Source organism: Squalius cephalus (assembly GCF_949319135.1).
Source record: "Squalius cephalus genome assembly, chromosome: 14".
Classification (NCBI taxonomy): Eukaryota; Metazoa; Chordata; class Actinopteri; order Cypriniformes; family Leuciscidae; genus Squalius; species Squalius cephalus.
The window spans coordinates 6,592,029-6,611,189 of record NC_137135.1 but is presented as its reverse complement, the minus strand read 5'-3'; the positions used below and the strand labels follow the sequence as shown (position 1 = coordinate 6,611,189).

General features: G+C 43.2%; 1 protein-coding gene across 1 annotated transcript; it reads left to right on the top strand.

Annotated features, from left to right (window-relative positions):
- Nucleotides 1-2,563: 2,563 nt before the first annotated feature.
- Nucleotides 2,564-13,943, top strand: LOC307170981 (E3 ubiquitin-protein ligase TRIM39-like). Its single transcript, XM_079892319.1, has 6 exons — nucleotides 2,564-3,073; nucleotides 4,402-4,497; nucleotides 4,610-4,840; nucleotides 4,958-4,980; nucleotides 5,062-5,180; nucleotides 12,324-13,943. The coding sequence occupies exons 1-6, from the start codon at nucleotides 2,681-2,683 to the stop codon at nucleotides 12,860-12,862; spliced, it is 1,401 nt and encodes a 466-aa protein (XP_079748445.1). The 5' UTR covers nucleotides 2,564-2,680; the 3' UTR covers nucleotides 12,863-13,943.
- Nucleotides 13,944-19,161: the final 5,218 nt, after the last annotated feature.

Sequence of the window (19,161 nt, the reverse complement as noted above, 5' to 3'; positions counted from 1 at the left end):
AGAGATAATGTTAGTCCACTGCAATCCCTTGAAGTGATCCTTTTTTGTTTTTATTTTCTTATTTTTTTCCAGGCAGTTTGAGGAATATAAAAGAAGGTGGTGCAGGAACACTCTCTGTAAAGGATTAATCTTCTTTGGCAAGACGGACATCATCGTCAGTGTCACTCCAACTGTCACTGTCTTCCACCTTGGGATCTTTGTTGAGGACCTAAGAGAATAAACAGTAACTAGATTAAAAAGTTCGTCGAGACAAACTTTAAGTTGGCTTGAGAAAGCCGGACCAGAAAGTTTAAAGTAGTTTGAAGTTTAAATTAGTTTAAAGTTTAAAGTAGTTGAAAGTTTAAAATAGTTGAAAGTAGTTTGAAGTTTAAAGTAGTTTGAAGTTTAAAGTAGTTTAAAGTTTAAATTAGTTTGAAGTTTAAATTAGTTTAAAGGTTAAAGTAGTTTAAAGTTTAAAGTAGTTTAAAGTTTGAATTACCGGTAGTTTTAAGTTAAAAAGTTGCTATGGTGTTTCTAGTGGGTTGCTAAAGTGTCCTGGGTGGTTGCTAGGTGTTTGCTAGGGTATTTTGGGTGGTTGCTAGGGTGTTCTGGGTGGTTGCTAGGCAGTTGCTAGGGTGTTCTTGGTGGTTGCTATGGTATTGCTAGGCGGTTGCTAGGGTATTCTGGGCGGTTGCTAGGGTGTTGATATGCGGTTTCTAGGGTCTTACTAGGTGGTTGCTATGGTATTCTGGATGGTTGCTATGGTGTACTAGGCGGTTGCTAGGTGGTTGCTAAGGTATTTTTGGTGGTTGCTAGGGTGTTCTGGGTGGTTGCTAGGTGGTTGCTATGGTGTTCTTGGTGGTTGCTATGCTGTTGCTAGGCGGTTGCTAGGGTATCCTGGTTGGTTGCTAGGGTGTTGCTATCCTCTTGAATTAAGACCTTCTCCCTCGTATGTTCTTTTTCATATTCCTTTTGAAATGTAGTCATCTCTTGTGTAACTTCCTCCTTTGCGCCTTCAATCTCTGGTACATCTTCCTCTCCATCTTCCTCTTTTAGCGCTGTCTCCACCTCCTTTGAGTCCTCTTTCTTTACATCCACTGGCCCAAACTCTTTCTTTTTTTCAGATTCTTTCTTTCCCTCTTCTGCTTTTAAATATTCCTCATCTTGTATGATGTCCTTCTCCTTAAAGGGGTCATATAATACCATTTTTGTACAAGCTAATATGATTCTTTAGGGTCTAAATTAAAAGTTTGTAATATACTTTAATTAAAAATTTTCATTAGTATTGTAAGAAAACACTCATTTTACCTGGTCAAAAACAGCTCTGTTTTCAGCACGCCGTTTAAGTGCATGTGTCTTTAAATGATAATGAGCTTTGCTAACCCCGCCCCTCTGTTCTGTGCATACACCGTTTCTAACACAATAACACAATAACCATAACGCATTGTTCATTATAAACGTGGGATTATGAATTATATTGAGAACGTTGTACATAGAAAACATGCCCTAATGTAACGTTACCCTAAGTGTAAACCGCATTCATCGTGAAGCGTGCATCAAGCGATTTGCAAAGATTAATATAAATATTAATATAAAGGTTAATAAAACGTTACACTCACTTCAGTTCTTCTGGAGGTGCAGCAGGAACACGAATAGTTGGTAGGCCTACCGATCCTTTTTTCAGGAGCAGCTTCTTATACTGACCCTCGTTTGTAAAGCAGTCTGGTGTGTGAAATGATTCGCGCAAACATGAAAGCTTTGACGTTGATCGTGGGGAATATTCCCTCGAAAACTAAACTCAGCCACTGCGTCTTCAGCGGTTCGGATTTAGGAACATTAAAGCGGCTGGCCAATAGTGGGCGCTAGGGCCCTATTTATTTATTTTAAAATAAATAAAAATTAAGTGAATTGATGCTTAAAAAAAGCACAATGATCTGCCAATGGGGTAAGATTAAACTTAATTCAAACAGAAACAAGATTATTTTCTTACCCCATTGGCAGATAATTTAACTTTTTTTAAGCATCAACTCACTTAATTTGTATTTATTTCCCCAGAAAACAAGACTTAATATCTTATGTCATTTTACTCATCTAGTAAATGCATCTTGATTTAAGAATTGTTAGATATTTGGACTGGAAACAAGACAAAAATACTAAGTAAGAGAAGCATTTTTGCAGTGTTGAATCAAAATCTATTCGCAAGCTCGATTCTCACTCCAAGCTGAACTCAAAAGTTGGCAGCCCTGGAAGATGGTGATGTAAGTTTTCCTATTGGAATTAAAAAACAACAACATCTGAATTCGGAAGACCATTCTAGTATACTACTCATACTACATTTACCATATTTCTGCAGCAGAAATAGGAAGAGTATGCTAGTATGATGTTCTGAATTCAGCAACTGATACCATCTGTGACCCCCCTTTACCCCCCAACCCCCCCCCCCCCCCAACCCCCCACCTCCACCCTCTTACAAAACCAGCCAGGAAGTGAGTCATTATTTCTGCCTTTCATTTTTACTGAAAGCTAAAGCGAGTCAGTGTTGTTAAGAACAGAGGAGGACACATTATATTATAGCATTTTTGTTTATTTCTGAGTTAACCCAGATTAGATTTAGATTGTAATAGATGTTTACTCTTTAAACCAAAGTTCAGAAAGTGAAAGTAAATTGTAAGATTATTTGGATATTTTACTAGAAGAGGAAATGGATTCAAAATCTGTGGAAGAGCTTTCTTGTCCTGTTTGCTGTGAAATCTTCAAGACTCCTGTTCTTCTGTCCTGTAGTCACAGTTTTTGTAAAGAGTGTCTACAACAGTTCTGGAAAATTAAGAAAACTCAGGAGTGTCCTGTCTGCAGAAGATCATCTAAAGGTAATCCTCCAATTAATCTTGCGTTAAAAAACTTGTGTGATTCATTGATAAAGAAGGGAAATGAGAAACGTTCATCAGGATCTGAGGAGATCTGCAGTTTACACAGTGAGAAACTCAAACTCTTCTGTCTGGAGGACAAACAGCCTGTGTGTTTAGTGTGCAGAGACTCAGAGAAACACACCAATCACACATTCAGACCCATCAGTGAAGTGCTTTCATCTTACAAGGTAAGACAAATGTCTCTGATTTCATGCTGAATACAGTGTTGAACATATTATTTGTGTACACAATAGACCAGTATTTATTTTTGTTTAAATCTCTGTCACAAATCAAGCCTCTGTGGCTCCCTCTGATCACCGCCAGAGGGCAACATCGCCTGAGTACTTATCCATTTCACAGACTTCATTTTCCATGATCCTGTACCTGGTGCTGATTATACTCACTCCTGATCCCTACACTGTAAAGAGGTTGCTGTAAATTTTACAGTAATTTACTGCAGCTGGATGCCAGTAATTTACTGTAAAATGTTTACAGTATTATTACTGTATTTTCACTTACAATATACTGTACCATTTACTGTACTTGCATTTATAGTATTATTACCGTATTTTCATTTACAGTATTAGTATTGAGTTTATTTATTTTTTTAATTTTCATCATTTAATTTTTTTTTTTAAATGTATGTTTACCCCACCCCCCCAAAAATCACAATAACTCACGAACATTTGTCCTTATAATATTCTTTTTAATCATTGAACATTTTGTTTTAGAAGTACAAATTACAAATCTTGACCTTTAGGAAGCCACTAGCAGAAGAAAAAAGGCAACATCTCCCAAGTCAATAGAATTAATCTCCTGGTGACCATTTGTATCACAAGTTAACTACTGTAAATTGATTTACAGTAGGGAAGAATTACAGTAGTGACCATATATTTTCCCATAATCCTTTGCTGTTTACAGTAACATACTGTATACATATTTTACATATCTTACTGTACATATTACAGTAAAATACTGTTCAAATTACAGGAACCCGTTACAGTGTATCCCATGGACTATTTAACCAGCACTCTCACAAGGTCTCATTGCGAAGTTTTGTTTTGCTGTGACTTACATCTCTGAGCGTTTTTCTCTGTTTTTGATTTCCCAGTGTATGACCCTGGACTGTGTACCTTCTTAAGATTCTCTGCTGCCTGCCTACTTACAGTACCTGTGCTCTGTCTTCCTGGATTAAGTCTGTACTGTTTGCCCTGACCCACTGCCTGGTTTGTGATTACGTCTCGGCTCTGCCTGTCGCCGTTGACTGAACTTTTTGTTGTACGAGTATCTCTTTTAATAAAGCTGCAAATGCATCCTAACTCTGCTGACTCAGCGTTAACCTCTGATTTTCTACTGATATAAAATTCTACACAAAACTTTGATCCTCTGATGTTCAAATCTTCTTGAATGTAACAGCATTGTTACAAACATAAAAAACATAAAAAACATCCAAACATACAATGTTTAAACCTCTTAGAGCTGCATAAGTTTCACAGATTTTCATCTTAACCTGTAGGAGGAGTTTAATACAGCACTGACGTCCTTACAAAACAAGCTCAAACATGGAGAAGAAATTAAGAAAAATTGTGATAAAACAATCAAACTCATCAAGGTGAGGATATAAAGAGTTAAATACTCAACATTCACACAGAGTGTATTATTGACATTAGTGGAGTGTGTGTTCATACAGCGCTGACTGTGAAGTGAATGTGATTTGATTTCAGTCTCAAGCTGAGCACACAGAGCGTCAGATTAAAGAAGAGTTTGAGAAGCTTCATCAGTTTCTCAGAGACGAAGAAGAAGCTACAATCACTGCACTGAGAGAGGAAGAGGAGCAGAAGAAGCAGCGGATGAAGGAGATGCTGGAGGAGATGAACACACACATCTCAGCTCTTTCACACACAATCAGAGACATGGAGAAGATGATGAAAGACAATGACGTCTCGTTTCTAAAGGTGACAAATCAATCTGGCTTCATTCTTTGTACATAAAACAACTTGTATAGAGAGACTCATTGACAATGAGAGTGTTTGATAAGATATTAAAATGTATTCAAACTCTATATTTTCCAGAACTATAAAGTCACGATGGAAAGGTGAGTGAGCTGCTCGTATCTCTTCTCTCAGTGGATCTGAACTCAAATTCACTGCAGTTCTGACTCCTGAATGTTCCTCAGAGTCCAGATCTCACAGCCGGATCCACGGATGAGTTCTGGAGCTTTGATTCATGTGTCGCGTTATCTGGGTAACCTGCCGTTCAGAGTCTGGAAGAAGATGCTGAAAACTGTCCAACACAGTGAGTCTCAGCAGATTTGACACCAGTGCAGAAGATAGTTCAGATATAAACATACACAACATCAACATTTGATAGAAATATATTTAAAAATATCCAAGTGAATCTGAACTGTATTTCAGAAAATCATCAGATCATACAGCAAACTCATAATGAAAAGTCTATTCCTCATGATCTATGTTTATGTATTAGGATACTATAGTGTTGATTGAATACTGATATTAAACATGAAGCCTCAATCCATTCTGACAGTAACTGAGAGACAAGTCTCATGCATTGTCCGTGAGACGCACGCAATTCAATCAGTTCACACGCTCACACGCCACACAGTGTATTTCTCACGCTGAAAAAGGCAATGCCAACCAAGTTGTCCTGCAAGCTTTATATATAACGTTGTATACGAGGCGCAGGCACACAAAGTGAAGTTTCCTGCCGCCAGCACGTACAGTATCTCGGCCAGATTGCGTTCGTTAGGCAACATAGATGCGCGAACACACGGAAGTTGACGGAACATTCTCGGCCACTTTACGTTCGTTACTAGGTAACAATAGGTTACTGTTCGTAACCCCGGTTCTCTGAAACATTGAGTGGAGAGATCCACCTATGGGAAGGGCATCCGCACCTGACCTCTGCAGAAGCATCCAATTGCACCAAGTCTGGCCTGACAGACAGAAGCGCGTGTCCAATGCCCGGTAAGGGACCTGCCCCTTACCAAGTGTATAAACACTAGCACGCGCTATCTTACCTCAGTGAGCATATTCACTTCTCGTGCAGCAAGCGGGGCAAGCTTGGTGGATCTCTCCACTCAATGTTTCAGAGAACCGGGGTTACGAACAGTAACCTATTGTTCTCTTTCATCATCTCGTGTTCGAGATCCACCTATGGGAGATATGGACAGCTGCCTGATTGCCCAATTCCACTACAATGAGGCCCTGAAAGCCAGAGGACCGTCACCTGGAAAGGCGGTGCATGACACGTCACACGAAACCCACCACGCACAGTGAGGAAGACACATAGCAGCAAAGAATGACATGTGGTAACATGCATTCATGAATAAACCTGACCACACTCATAATGGTGAGTAAATGGTGCCCGGTGCAGGTTAGAATCATGCTTAGTGACTTTAAAAAGGCTGGACTAAGCAGCCCAGGCTAACTTAGGGGTAGAGGGCCTAAGAGCACAAAGCTACAAAGAGCCAACACCCAGAACAGAATGAGCTACCGGAGTTCTGGTGACATCGAGCCGGTAGTATCTGACAAACGTATGGGGAGAGACCCAGCTTGCAGCGGCACATATGTCCTGCAAAGAGACTCCCTTAAACAGAGCCCAAGAGGCAGCCATACCTCTAGTGGAATGAGCTCTGATGCCGTCAGGCGGCTGCACTCCCTTAGATTCATATGCCAAAGATATAGCTTCCACAAGCCAATGAGAAAGGCGTTGCTTGGAAATGGGGTTCCCTGAGTACGGGGGGCCCCAAGAAATGAAAAGCTTTTTGTCACTTTTCCTAAACGAGCTGGTCCTGTCTAAGTACACCCACAGGGCACGAACAGGACACAAAGCATTCAGCTTCTGATCCTCTGTGGAGGAGAAAGGAGCTAGGTGAAACGCGGAAAGATAAATCAACTCACATGTGAATGCCGGGAAGCATTTTGGCATAATGGCTGGGTTGGGCCTGAGAAAAACCTTATCTCCACTGAGAGAGAATTTAGTTCATGAGGGATGAGAAAGTGCATGGAGATCACTGACACGCTTGGCAGATGCCAAGGCCAGGAGAAGAGCTGTCTTGAAAGACAAATTCTTCAGGGAAACACTTCCCAGGGGCTCAAACGGCTGTTGAGACATTGCCTCCAGCACCATGGAGAGGTCCCACTCAGGAACTACTTTCCTGGGAACTGGAAGAGTGCGGCGTTCACCCTTCATAAATCTACGAATAAGTGGGTGTTGCCCCACCGTAGCGTTGTCGAACCCCACATGACATGCAGCGATAGCCGCTAAATAGACCTTAATAGTGGAAAAGGATTTTCCCTTATCCATAAGGTCCTGTAAAAAGCATAAAATATCAGTGATTGAGCACTGATATGATATTAACTGTCACCCTTCACACCATTCTTCGAACACACGCCACTTACAGTCGTACAGGGACCATGTCGAAGAGGCTCTGGCACACTGAATGGTGGCCACAACACGTGGGGGGAGCCCCAATGTGTTTAAGTTGGCCCTCTCACGGGCCCGGCCCAGGCCAGAGGGCCACCCTGTCTGGGTGCGGGTGGTAGATTTCCCCATTCGCTTGGGACAGAAGGTCTGTGCGAACTGGCAGGGGCCATGGCTGGGCATACAGCAGAGGGATAATCTTTGAGAGCCACGGTGCCCTGGGCCATCTGGGAGCGATAAAAATTATGGTCAAGCCCCGTTCCCTCACCCTGGCCAGAGACGGCGTTATGAGGCAAAGTGGAGGAAATGCGTAGAGCAGCACGTTGGGCCACGGATGGGCCAGTGCGTCCACGCCGAGGGGGGCGTCCTCGTCCCGTAGCGAGAAGAATGTAGGACAATGGGCGTTTTCGCGCGAGGCAAAGAGATGTACGGTTGCCTGGCCGAACCTCCCCCACAGTAGACCCACTATCTGAGGGTGGAGGCGCCAGTCCCCATAGATAGGGTTTCCCCTTGACAAGAGGTCTGCGCCCCTGTTCAGTATGCCCGGGACATGGGTCACCCGTAACGACAGAAAGTGCCGCCTGCTCCATACTAACAGCCTGTGAGCGAGAGTATGCAGCTTGGAGGAGCGCATCCCCCCCGGCGGTTGATATATGCTACAGCTGTCATGTTGTCGCAGCGCACCAGCACATGATGCCCCTGCAAGCGGGGCAGAAAGGGATTCAGAGCTTTCCACACAGTGAGGAGCTCCAAATAATTTATATGGGCTGAGTGAAGTGTGCTTGGCCACACACCATTCACTGTTCTGCCCTCTTGCGTGGCTCCCCATCCTGTTAAGGACGCGTCTGTCGTTACTACTTTCCGCAGCATAATCGCCCCGAGAGGGGTCCCATGCGCGTAAAACTCTGCGTTCCTCCAGTGGCACAGCGCTAATGTGCACGAGCGTGTCACTGTGACAGAGCGGCGGAGATCGCGCAAAGGGCTGAGATGAAGAGATAAAACCCACTTCATGAAAGCCCTCATTCTCAGAAGGCCCAAAGGCAGAACATGTAAAGCTGCAGCCATAAGACCCTGTAGCCTGAGACATGCGCGATAATGTACTCTCGCTCCCTCTCTGAATTGTGAGAGGCAATTCATTAAGGAGAGAGCGCGCTCTTGTGAGAGACGCGCGCGCATTGTAACCGAATTCAGCTCCAGACCCAGAAAAACAACTCTCTGCACGGGAGTGAAATTGCTTTTGCTCACGTTCACTTTGAAGCCGAGCGCTGTGATGTGAGCGATTACACGAGCAGTGTTTTGCATGACGATCTCTCTCGAATCGGCTATAATCAGCCAATCGTCTATGTAAGTCAGGATTTTGAGCCCCGCTAATCTGAGATTAGCGGGGCTAACCCTGCCTCCGCACACAGACAAACACTCTTGGGCTGAGCACTAGACCAAACGGAAGCACTGTGAACTCGTAACATATGCCTTGGAAGGCGAAACGAAGAAACTTCCTGTGTGGAGGATAAATGCTTATGTGGAAAAAAGCATCTTTCAGATCGATCGATGTGAACCAATCGTTCTGTTTTACTGCACGAGAATGTTGTGGGTTAACATTCTGAAATTGTATTTTCCTTAAATGTTTGTTCAACACTCTGAGATCCAGAATAGGACGAAGTGAACCGTCCTTCTTTGGAATCAGGAAATAACAGGAGTAAAAACCCTGATGACATTGATGCGGAGGCACCACTTGCACCGCCCCCTTCTCGAGAAGAGAAGAGATCTCGTTTTTCAGAATGTGAGCGGAGCTCTCTTCTGTGTGAGAAAAGATAACTCTGCTGAAACGTGGAGGTTTTCTGGCAAACTGAAGTCTGTAGCCATTCATTATGGTGCGAATCACCCATTCTGGAGCCGCCACAGACTGCCAGGCTGTCACGTGTGCCGTGAGAGAAGCCACACTCAACGGAGAGTTGCCTAGGGCTGGCAATACAACCGGATCGTTCATTTGTGATACAATGGCGCCATCTAGTGGACAACTTAAGGGCGACATGTAGGATTTCTGACAAACAACAGCACTCGGCAGAGCTGTCACTCTCAGTGTTTGATTTTTTTTTTTTTTAAACACACACAGGGGTTTGAACCTTTATTGAATGTGTGAGAGGTGGTTTGTGCAAACTGTGAAATGACTGTGGTTGAGCACTTTTCAACAGTGGTAGGGCACTTTTTGACAATGAAATTCCCCCAGTCCTGAAACTGGAAGCTGGGAGGGGAAATTTTTTATGGACCAGAACTTGTGACATGTCCATGTTGAACTGAGGTTGGGCACCCGAACGAGGGAAAAGGGGCGCTTGAGTTAAGAACTTCCTCTTCTTGGGTGAAGAGGGGGAAAAACTCAAACTTGTGTCCAATGGGTTGGTCGCCCGAAAACCTGGACCAAGAAGCCCCTGGAGCTGAACATCAAGTAGGCCTCTTCCTCTTCCCGTCACACGGGGTAGAGTTAGTGGGCTTTTTGGCTGTGGCTGCAGCGAAAGACATCTTACCCCAGGGCTTAGGAGGATGGTTGGGCTGCTGGCTTGGCTGCTGGCTGGGTGGCCTGCTGCGAGCCTTGGGTCTGGCTGTGTTGTGGTACGGCCGTCCCGTGGCCGGGGCCTGAGGGGGCCGAGAGGGGGGCTGATGTGGAATGGCCTTTCTAGGCAGGCATAGTTTAAACGCCTCATCCTCCTTCTTCTTATCGTCGCACCGCTGCTGCATAAGGGCAACAGCAGGGCCGAAAAGAGCCTGGCCTGGTTCCACTGGGGCTCCTGCTATGCGTCTCTTCTCGCTGTCGGGAAGACCAGAGAGATTGAGCCAGAGGGCGCGTTCCCCCACAACAGACAGGGCCATAGAATGTCCGCCAGCCTGAACAGCTTGGCGGGCGTTGCGAAGGACCAGGTCGTTAACAGTAATGATCTCCTTCCACAGCGTCGGCGATGACACGCCTTTCTCCAAATGTGAGCTCATGTCCTCCAAAAGCTCAGCCTGGTAGGCCGAGAGGAGGGAGGAAACATTTAGAGCCCACACCGCGAGAGCTGAGGCCTTGAGGCCTGGAAAACAGATGCTGAGAAGCGGTCCATCTTATTAGGGAGGACTGGCTTAGGAGGGGCCAGTAACCCTCCCTGCGAGGGGTTAAGGTGTCTGGCAATCGAGGGCTCGATGGTGGGAGGGTCGCCCATACCACACGCTGCCATATCCTTAACCTCTAGACCCGCCAGACCGTGCTTGAGATCTAGCGGGTCTCTCCAATAGTGACGCATGTGCTTAGCGCACGCGGGGAGAACAGGCATGAGCTGCTTCCTAGGACCGGGAGGAGGGCCTAGGAGTTTGCCATCATACACATCCCTTTCTTGGTCGGCGGCATTCTGGAGGGCCGGCCATTCAATGCCGAGACGAGCGGCCGCTCGCTCACACACCTCGAGAAGGACCGCGTGCGGCAGAGTAGCCGAGCCGCTAACCGGGGGAGCTTGGGCGGACGGGATGGTTTCCTCGTCGTCCGAGCCATCAAGTATAGCGGGGTCCTTGTCCTCGCCTGAGCCGGGCAGCTCATAGTCGAGCGAGGAAATACCGGGAAGGATTTCCTCGAGTAAGCCCTCGTTAGACTGGTCAGCCCAACTGAGAGCAGGCATGCTCGGGGAGGTCCCCGGATCTGCAACGCTTTCACCTACTCCAACATCCGAGTCGTATTGTTCATCCGTGTTTTGGGTGGACGCAACCTTAAGACTACGTCGAAGAAGCTTCCTAGGCAGAGCGAGGCAGTGGCTGCAGTTCTCAGGAAGAGAAAGAGCTTCTTCCACATACTTTAATCCCATGCATACCACACAAAAAGGATGGGTATCCCTCGTGGCAATGAGTGAACCGCAGACGGCAGGGCATGCACGCGACTGCGAGTCCGACGAGTTAGTGGGACCGGAGAGCTTGTGATCCATGGGAGAGGTGAAAGCTAAGAAAACAGGCGGGCAGCCTGAGCAAATCCAGGTAGCGAGCGTGGGTGGCTTGCAACCAGAAATAAATCGCAACTAAACGTAACCGTCTGACAATCACGCCTGGCGGAGGCCTATCGAAACAGATATTTCCTCCTGTTGACTGTGGTGAAGTCAGCGAAAACCTGTAGAGCTGTGAAGCAAAGAGGTCGCGAGAAGCGAATAACAACTGAGGTAAGATATTGCATGCTAGTGTTTATACACTTGGTAAGGGGCGGGTCCCTTACGGGCATTGGACACGCGCTTCTGTCAGGCCAGACTTGGTGCAATTGGATGCTTCTGCAGAGGTCAGGTGCGGATGCCCTTCCCATAGGTGGATCTCGAACACGAGATGATGAAAGAGAACCAACAACATTGCGCAAACACATGTCGTGATGGAGAAGGTAAGTTGGAAGAAACTTGTTTAACATTTTTAGGCTAGAGCATTTAATATAGCCCATCGTAAACATTATTATTGATGCAGTCAAAAACTCTACAACTACTTTGCAACCAGGCCAGAAGCTTTGGCCCAGTTTGGCTAGCTTACGTTATCTGAAACTAAGTAACTTAATACTCTAATATGTCATTTGTTCACAATGTCCCACCACACAATAAATCATTATACCATTTCGACTAGACACATTCAAAATGCAAAAAGATTTGTTTTTCCAAACTGTTTGGAGCAATTTATATTTTTGTAATTTTTGTATATTTGTAATTTTGAAATATAACATTAAAGAGTATATTTTGATGTGATGAATTGCTCTGTCATTTATCAGATTTACCAATTGTTATAATTTCAATTTGTGCTGGTTAATTATGAACAATGGGTAAAATTGGGGGGTGGGGCTCCATTAGGGCTCCTCCCCTAACCGCATGTGATCTCACTCCAAGCTTTTGATAAAACTTGAGAACCCTGTGATAGCATGATATATGATTTATGAAGTCTTTATATGGTTTACATTTACATTTCTAATAACATATTTCATCCTCTAATCTGATGTTATTCTCTCTGCAGCTCCATTGACTCTGGATCCAAACACAGCACATCGTTGTCTCACACTCTCTGCTGATCTGACCAGTGTGTCGTACAGTGTTGGAGATAAAACACTTCCTGATAATCCAGAGAGGTTTGATGAGTTTGCATGTGTCCTGGGATCTGAGGGCTTTAACTCAGGAACACACTGCTGGGATGTGGAGGTTGGAGACAATACACTCTGGATTCTTGGAATAACAACAGCATCAAACCAAAGGAAGGGAGATTTCTTTGAGTCTAATGTCTGGCGTGTGCGATACATGAACAGCAAATACAGTTCACAAACCCCAGAGCAAAGCTACACTGTCTTTACTGTTAAACAGAAGCTTCAGCGTGTGAGAGTTCAGCTGGACTATGACAGAGGAACAGTGTCATTCTCTGATCCTGTAACTAACACACATTTACTCACATTCACATCCACCTTCAACGACACAGTCTTTCCATTCTTATATAATCGCTGCACAACTCCTCTGAGGATCTTACCAGTTAAACTCTTTATTACAGCAGAAAATCACAGTTAAATCTGATTCTGCTTATAGATAAATTCAGTTTAGCAAATTATGCTGTAATAACAACACCGTAATAAAAGGGTCTCATTGATCAATCACACTTAAATGTAAAATTTTGAGCCAACTTAACCCTTGTGTGTCCTAAAGGACATTTTTGCTCGTTATATATGCCCTTGTATCCGAGCTGCACCAATCACATCGGGTTATCTGATATAGGCGGGCTAGAGGCGAGATAAACAGAAGATGACAGCGCTGCGACGTCGAAGTCATTAGTAAACATTGCAAGATGGCTGTGGATGAACACCAGTTGTTTGAAACTGCTTTGGCCGCTACAATGATCGAGTTAGACTTGGCTTTTTATCTAAAAGAGGATCAGAAGACGGCGCTTGAATCGTTCCTTTGCAAGAAGGACCGGATACAGTAAGAGTGTAATCTACCAGTTAGCTCCATAGATATCATATAATAAAGGCTAGATGTCTCATCCGCGCTGCTGGCCAATGGAGGTCGATGTCCGCACGCGGCGGCCATCTTGCCACAGGGAGCTCGCTCACTCGTAACAACTTTTAAATTACCATAACTTGCTCAATTTTCTACCGATTTTCAAACGGTTTGGTTTGTTATAAACGTCAGAGATGTAGTTATGACACTGCATACATATGAATAATTATAACAATGGACTTCCATATGAAAGAATTATAGCCACGTTAATAACGTTTGTAAGATACCAAACCGTTTGTAAATCCGTCAAGATTTCAGCAAGATAAGAGGATTTGTGTGCGTGCTGATCACTCACCTTAATTCACAGCTTCCCTGTGGTAAGATGGCCACCGGTGATGCCGGAAGTGACTCCGCCTTAAGACATCTAGCCTTATATGATATCTATGGTTAGCTCCGCTGGTAGCTAAGCGTATGGGGTTTATTGTTGTGATTGGTCGTAGTGTTATCCAATTGCGTGCAGTGAGATTTTCAAATGCATGCTTGCCAATTTTCATTGGTCGATGCCAGACCCGGTGGATGTTGCACTCAAAAATGAATGTGAACTTACAGTCGATTGTAGAGTTTAAGGAGAATAAATGATTGGGTTAATTATTACAAAAATTAAAATAAAATAAAACACATGTACATGGATGAATCGTTTACAATAAGATCTGTTTTTTTCAAAGTAAATTTAATTTCATTTTTATTTATATAAATATTTATATATATATATATATATATATATATATATATATTGTGCATTTGAATTTCCATACTTACAATATTTAGATCACAGAAGACTTCTCCGTGGTCAGTTCAGCTCAATCTTTTTGTAAAACAGAGACTTATGGCAGGCGAGCTTCTTAATTTCAATTATTTATATTTTTTATTAAATACAGGTTAACTAGTTTACATAAAAGGTACTAATATATAAAATAAAAATAAAAGTAAATCAAAACCAAATAATTTACAAGCTTTCATCTTCATGAGGAGCAATGGCAAGACATCTAACACCGGAGAGGCCGTCCTTGGTGAATCAGGTCTGCATGGACATTCTTTTACAGTCCTTTTTAAAGTCCATCAAACTTTTTGACATGTTCAGAAATCCCCTCTTTGGAAACTCCCTAAAACTTGTCCATATAAAGCCTTTGCCTCTTTGTCCTCCTTCTTCTGGACCTTTTCTTCATCGCTGTATCTTCTGTATCTCGTCCGCAACACATAGACGGTAATAATTGCATTTTTTCTTCTTTCTTTGGCAAAGCTCTTTCTAATACATTTTCAATTTCTCTCTACTCTGCCATATGCTTAATAAATGCTTACAACATTCAGTGTGGTATGTCTTTCTTTATAAACCATTTTCTCAATAAATGATTTTACAACAATAATTGCAGTGTTTTCTTATATAAAGGTTTTCTTATAAAAACCTCTTTACGGTGTTTTCTTATATAATAATACAGGGTTAATGTAAAACACTTTCCATTACACAAAGTTACAATTATAGTTAATATGAGCCTGTTTACATGAGGCATTAATTATAACAGAATCATTATTTAGGACAGATTTGACTTACTTTAACTAACCTGAGAATAATTAAAATAAGGTTAAAGGTGTTTAAAAATACGCACCATAAAACAATATATATATATGCACTTGTCACAATAATCCTGTGTAAAATTAATTTTACTGAAATAAAAGTTCAAATATTTTCTCTACTCTTCCTCTTCCCTGAGTCAAAGGAACATTGATAAGGAACTTGATATAAGGACATCATGTAAGTATTAACAGACATTCAGGCTGATAAACAGGCCTGAAGTCAAAGCTTCTGATCAGGCACTGTGTGTACACGTTGGACTGAACAACACTGAATTTAAGCATTTCGAGTAAGTGCTCAGTTGTACTGTCCTCCAGTTGTTTTTAACCAAAATTACACAGCTTATGACTGAAATCAGATATTTTATGGTTTTAAATCAACATGCATTCGGCACAAATCTATTGTTAGAAATACTGTGACACATAGAAAATATAAACCACTTACAGGAAGTTCCTACTAAGGATAAATAGAAATATAAGAGGATTATTGCAGCTGGAACGATCTTCACCATGCGCTTTGACTCTTAAACTAACCTCCTGATTCAGCCTGCAATACCTGACAAAAACAATTCCCAAAGGGTAGAACACTACCCAGATAGCACACGTACGTCAAGCTGACGTTGGCCCGATGTACAGAGTTCCATCGGCACGATGTCGCTCAGAGATCGTTTGCTCATCGGCAATATGTCGCCTCGACGTCGGCCTTAGATCGCAAATGATCTCCGGCCAATGTTTGAACGATGCAAAGCTGTAAATCTTTTGGCCGCTCTGCATGGGTTTTATAGGACCTTTATTTATATAGGTCGGACCTTTCGGGCTACTCCTTATGTCACCGGCCGGGGTGGGGATAGAGCCCAGTAGTCCACCACCCGTACCACTACCACTCTGAGGAGCTACACCAAGGGGACACCACGAGACAGGACAAGAGAGAAGATAAATCAGTTGACTTTATTGGATATTAAAACATACTTAAAATAGCATCAGACTGGAGAACTGAAACTCTCTCTTCTTCAGAGCGACCAGGGGGCTCAGGATGCTCGGCACCCAAGGATCTCCAGACGAATAACCCAGGGCAGCGGGGAGAGCTGGCTTGCTCTATTTCTTCAAGACAGCGGTGGAGCTCGGAATACTCAGACTACAAGGATCTTCAGGTGAGTGGCTCAGAGCAACGTGAGTAACTGACTTTCTCTGTTTCCTCAGGACAGCAGTGGAGCTCGGAATACTCAGGATACAGGGACTCTTCAGGTAAGTAACCAACCCAGGGCAGCGGGGAGAGCTGGCTTGCTTTGTTTCTTCAAAACAGCAGTGGCGCTCGGAATACTCGGACTACAAGGATCTTCAGGTGAGTGTTGGGACTTTGCTTTAAAAAAACAAAACAAATAGCCTACATCAACAAATACGTTTTAACTGTTTTCCTTTAGCCAGATCATGAGCTTTAGTCTTTTGATGTCTGCATCATAAGCTGTAGAGCAGTAGCCTATGTGTAACTGGTCTTTATTGTCCCTCTGCGTTGTGTTGTCAATAAAACTCGTGCTTCAATAAATCATCTCCAATCAATTTTATTCCCCTGAGGAAACTGAGAAACATCGTGTAACAGGGTGAGACACAATAATTCAGCCTGCGTCACTCCTCGTGCTGGCGCGCTGGCCTTACACACCTGAACTGATAATTGCGTCAGTTGAACAATTTCAAAATAAACCATGTTTCAAATGAATGCATTCTCACAAATCAAAAACATAACTTTTACCTGAGAAACATTGTGTAACAGGGTGAGACACAATAATTCAGCCTGCGTCACTCCTCGTGCTGGCGCTATAATAAGACACATTTTTCACTCTTCACTAATATATAACACTTTTCTTGGTCTCAAAATAAGTATGCTATTGCTCATGATATATCACACATTCCATTGACAGATAATTACAGACAGAATTCAGAGCTCTCAATCACACGACTTACCGCTGGCCTTACACACGTGAACTGATAGTTACGACACAGGACGCACGCAGCAAAGAGAACCAGCCAGCCAATAGGAAACCATGTCACTCATATATTATATCCAATCATCCCCAAGTGTGATTATTTAACAGAACATTACCAGCAAGTGGAGACACACACACATTTATATACAACTCCATTACATATGCAGCACTGCTCACCCCGGGCCATCCGTGAAAGCATCACCATTTCCAGTTTAAGGACCGGGTCAGTTTATTTTGCTGCCCCTGCAGTGGATTATTGAATCTCAATCTAGCCATATCAACCAATTCAGCACCACCAGCACCAAGGCCACATTAATGCACGGGCTTACCTGGCTGAAGCCCAGGGGCCTCCCAAGTTCAAGTCGCTCGTGTCGCCAAAGCTCCATTGAATTGGACGGGATCGTGTTGCTTTGTCGCTGCGTGTCGTTGGCGGTGTGAACGGGGCTATAGCCTATGGGCTTACCTATCAAAATGTCTAGTTTTGTGTCCAGGCGCACTTTTGTGCGACTGTTTTTTTTTATGTTTTTTAAGACATGATTTTGACCACTTAATAGAATTTTGTTTTGTAGAAAGACTCTTTTTAAAAGATTTTCGTTATAGTATAAATTGTATCTTAATTTTGATAATTTTGTTATCAACCAATTGTATTTAATAAATAAGAAGCAAATATATACAGATTTGAGAAATATAGTAAATATTTAGCCTATTTTTTAGTCTAGATTTAGTCTACTTTTAAACGAAAAAAAATTTCATTTCTCTCTGGCGTTCATGGCGAGTCCGCATTCATCTTTGCAGCGACAGAGAAAACACCAGTTTATTAATAAACAATTAAATGTCTCCTTGCTATTTTAGACACATTCATAATCATTACTTTGCAAAGGTATGGTAGGCAAGGTAAACATTTCATTGGTCGTTCTGTTCTGACATGATGCATCTTTTCTGAGCGCGTACTGTCAAACAGCGCCTGATCCCTGATGACTTTATCTTTCGCGTCTGGTTGTGCTAATACTGCCAAATACACACAAGGTTCACATAAACACAGTTGGTTATTGTCTAAAGTGAATTAAAAGAGTTGAGAGAAAATCGGACTGCGTGTCTGCAGCATCTATGCATGCATGTCTTAAAGTGACAGTGACACCTATATGCTGTCACTTGTCCTTAAAGGTTGTCTAAGCGATGTGAGGCCAAAACATTTTTTGTCACATACAGCAAACATCTCCTCACTATCCGCTAGCTGCCTGTCCCCTGAACACACTTTAAAAAAACGCGGTCTCTGTAGACACCACAGGCTCCACAAACGGCAACAAAAACAAACTGTGCTCACCCGCACCACGAAACATAACAAACAGAGCTCCAGCCAATCACCGACAAGAAGTGTTGGAGGGTGGGGTTTGCGCGTTTGCGGGGTTAGTGCGCGTGCACATGAGGTGGGTGTGTGGAGGAGAGAGATGAAGAGGGAAGTTTGAATTATGGCCGACACACGACCAAAGAGACGACGTTCCGATGAACAGAACAACTTGCAAGAGGGACAAGGATAAGGAACGCGAGAAGTCCCGAATTTACATCGGAAAAACCTTTGAAATGTGACGAGACCTCCGCCGGCAGAAGGGATTAGCTACTATCCGACATTCAGTTGCTCTGTTTTTGCAGAACAGGTAAATCCACTTTTCTTTCTAAACTGACGTTCATGTTCGCCAAACCAACACAAGGATGTAATTCGCTAGATTTCTGCAGTCAGCGTTAACTTTGGTGAATACAACATGTATGTTTCTAGCAGCGATCAATCTCTATTGTAAATGATCAAGCAAATTCACAGTAGGGCGACAATTTGTGTAAGTTAAGGGTTGTTTTCACCCACGGTTTGTCGTGAATTTGAATGTTCATTTATAGGCTATTGACAACTTTGACTAAATTGGTTTACAACGCCGCCGTTGTTTATGCTCACTGGGAAACGCGAAGCTAACGTTATCTTGCTATCATTGCGTCCTTGTATGGGAGCTATTTATAACCTCAGGTGGCAAAACGATTTTAAGATAATGTGTCTCTTTTTTTGCATTCTGTTCTGCAATATATAAAAGCATTTATCTAACTTGGCGACATTATACATTGAATGAAGTATCAGTAAAACTTAACTTTGTAGTGACTATTTTGACTTTCCTTTATGCCGGAAGGGAGGGGAGGAGGGAGGAGACGGGATGAGGATGAGGGAGGGTCTAGCCAGCCTCCGTTTTGTTTGACAACAATTCGAATGTCAACAAGAAG

Bases quoted from the DNA above. Each gene is read 5' to 3' on its own strand.
- LOC307170981 (XM_079892319.1), top strand. From the start codon at position 2,681: ATGGATTCAAAATCTGTGGAAGAGCTTTCTTGTCCTGTTTGCTGTGAA. The intron at 3,074-4,401 runs GTAAGACAAATG...CTTAACCTGTAG, and splicing joins AAGTGCTTTCATCTTACAAG to GAGGAGTTTAATACAGCACT. The intron at 4,981-5,061 runs GTGAGTGAGCTG...AATGTTCCTCAG, and splicing joins TATAAAGTCACGATGGAAAG to AGTCCAGATCTCACAGCCGG.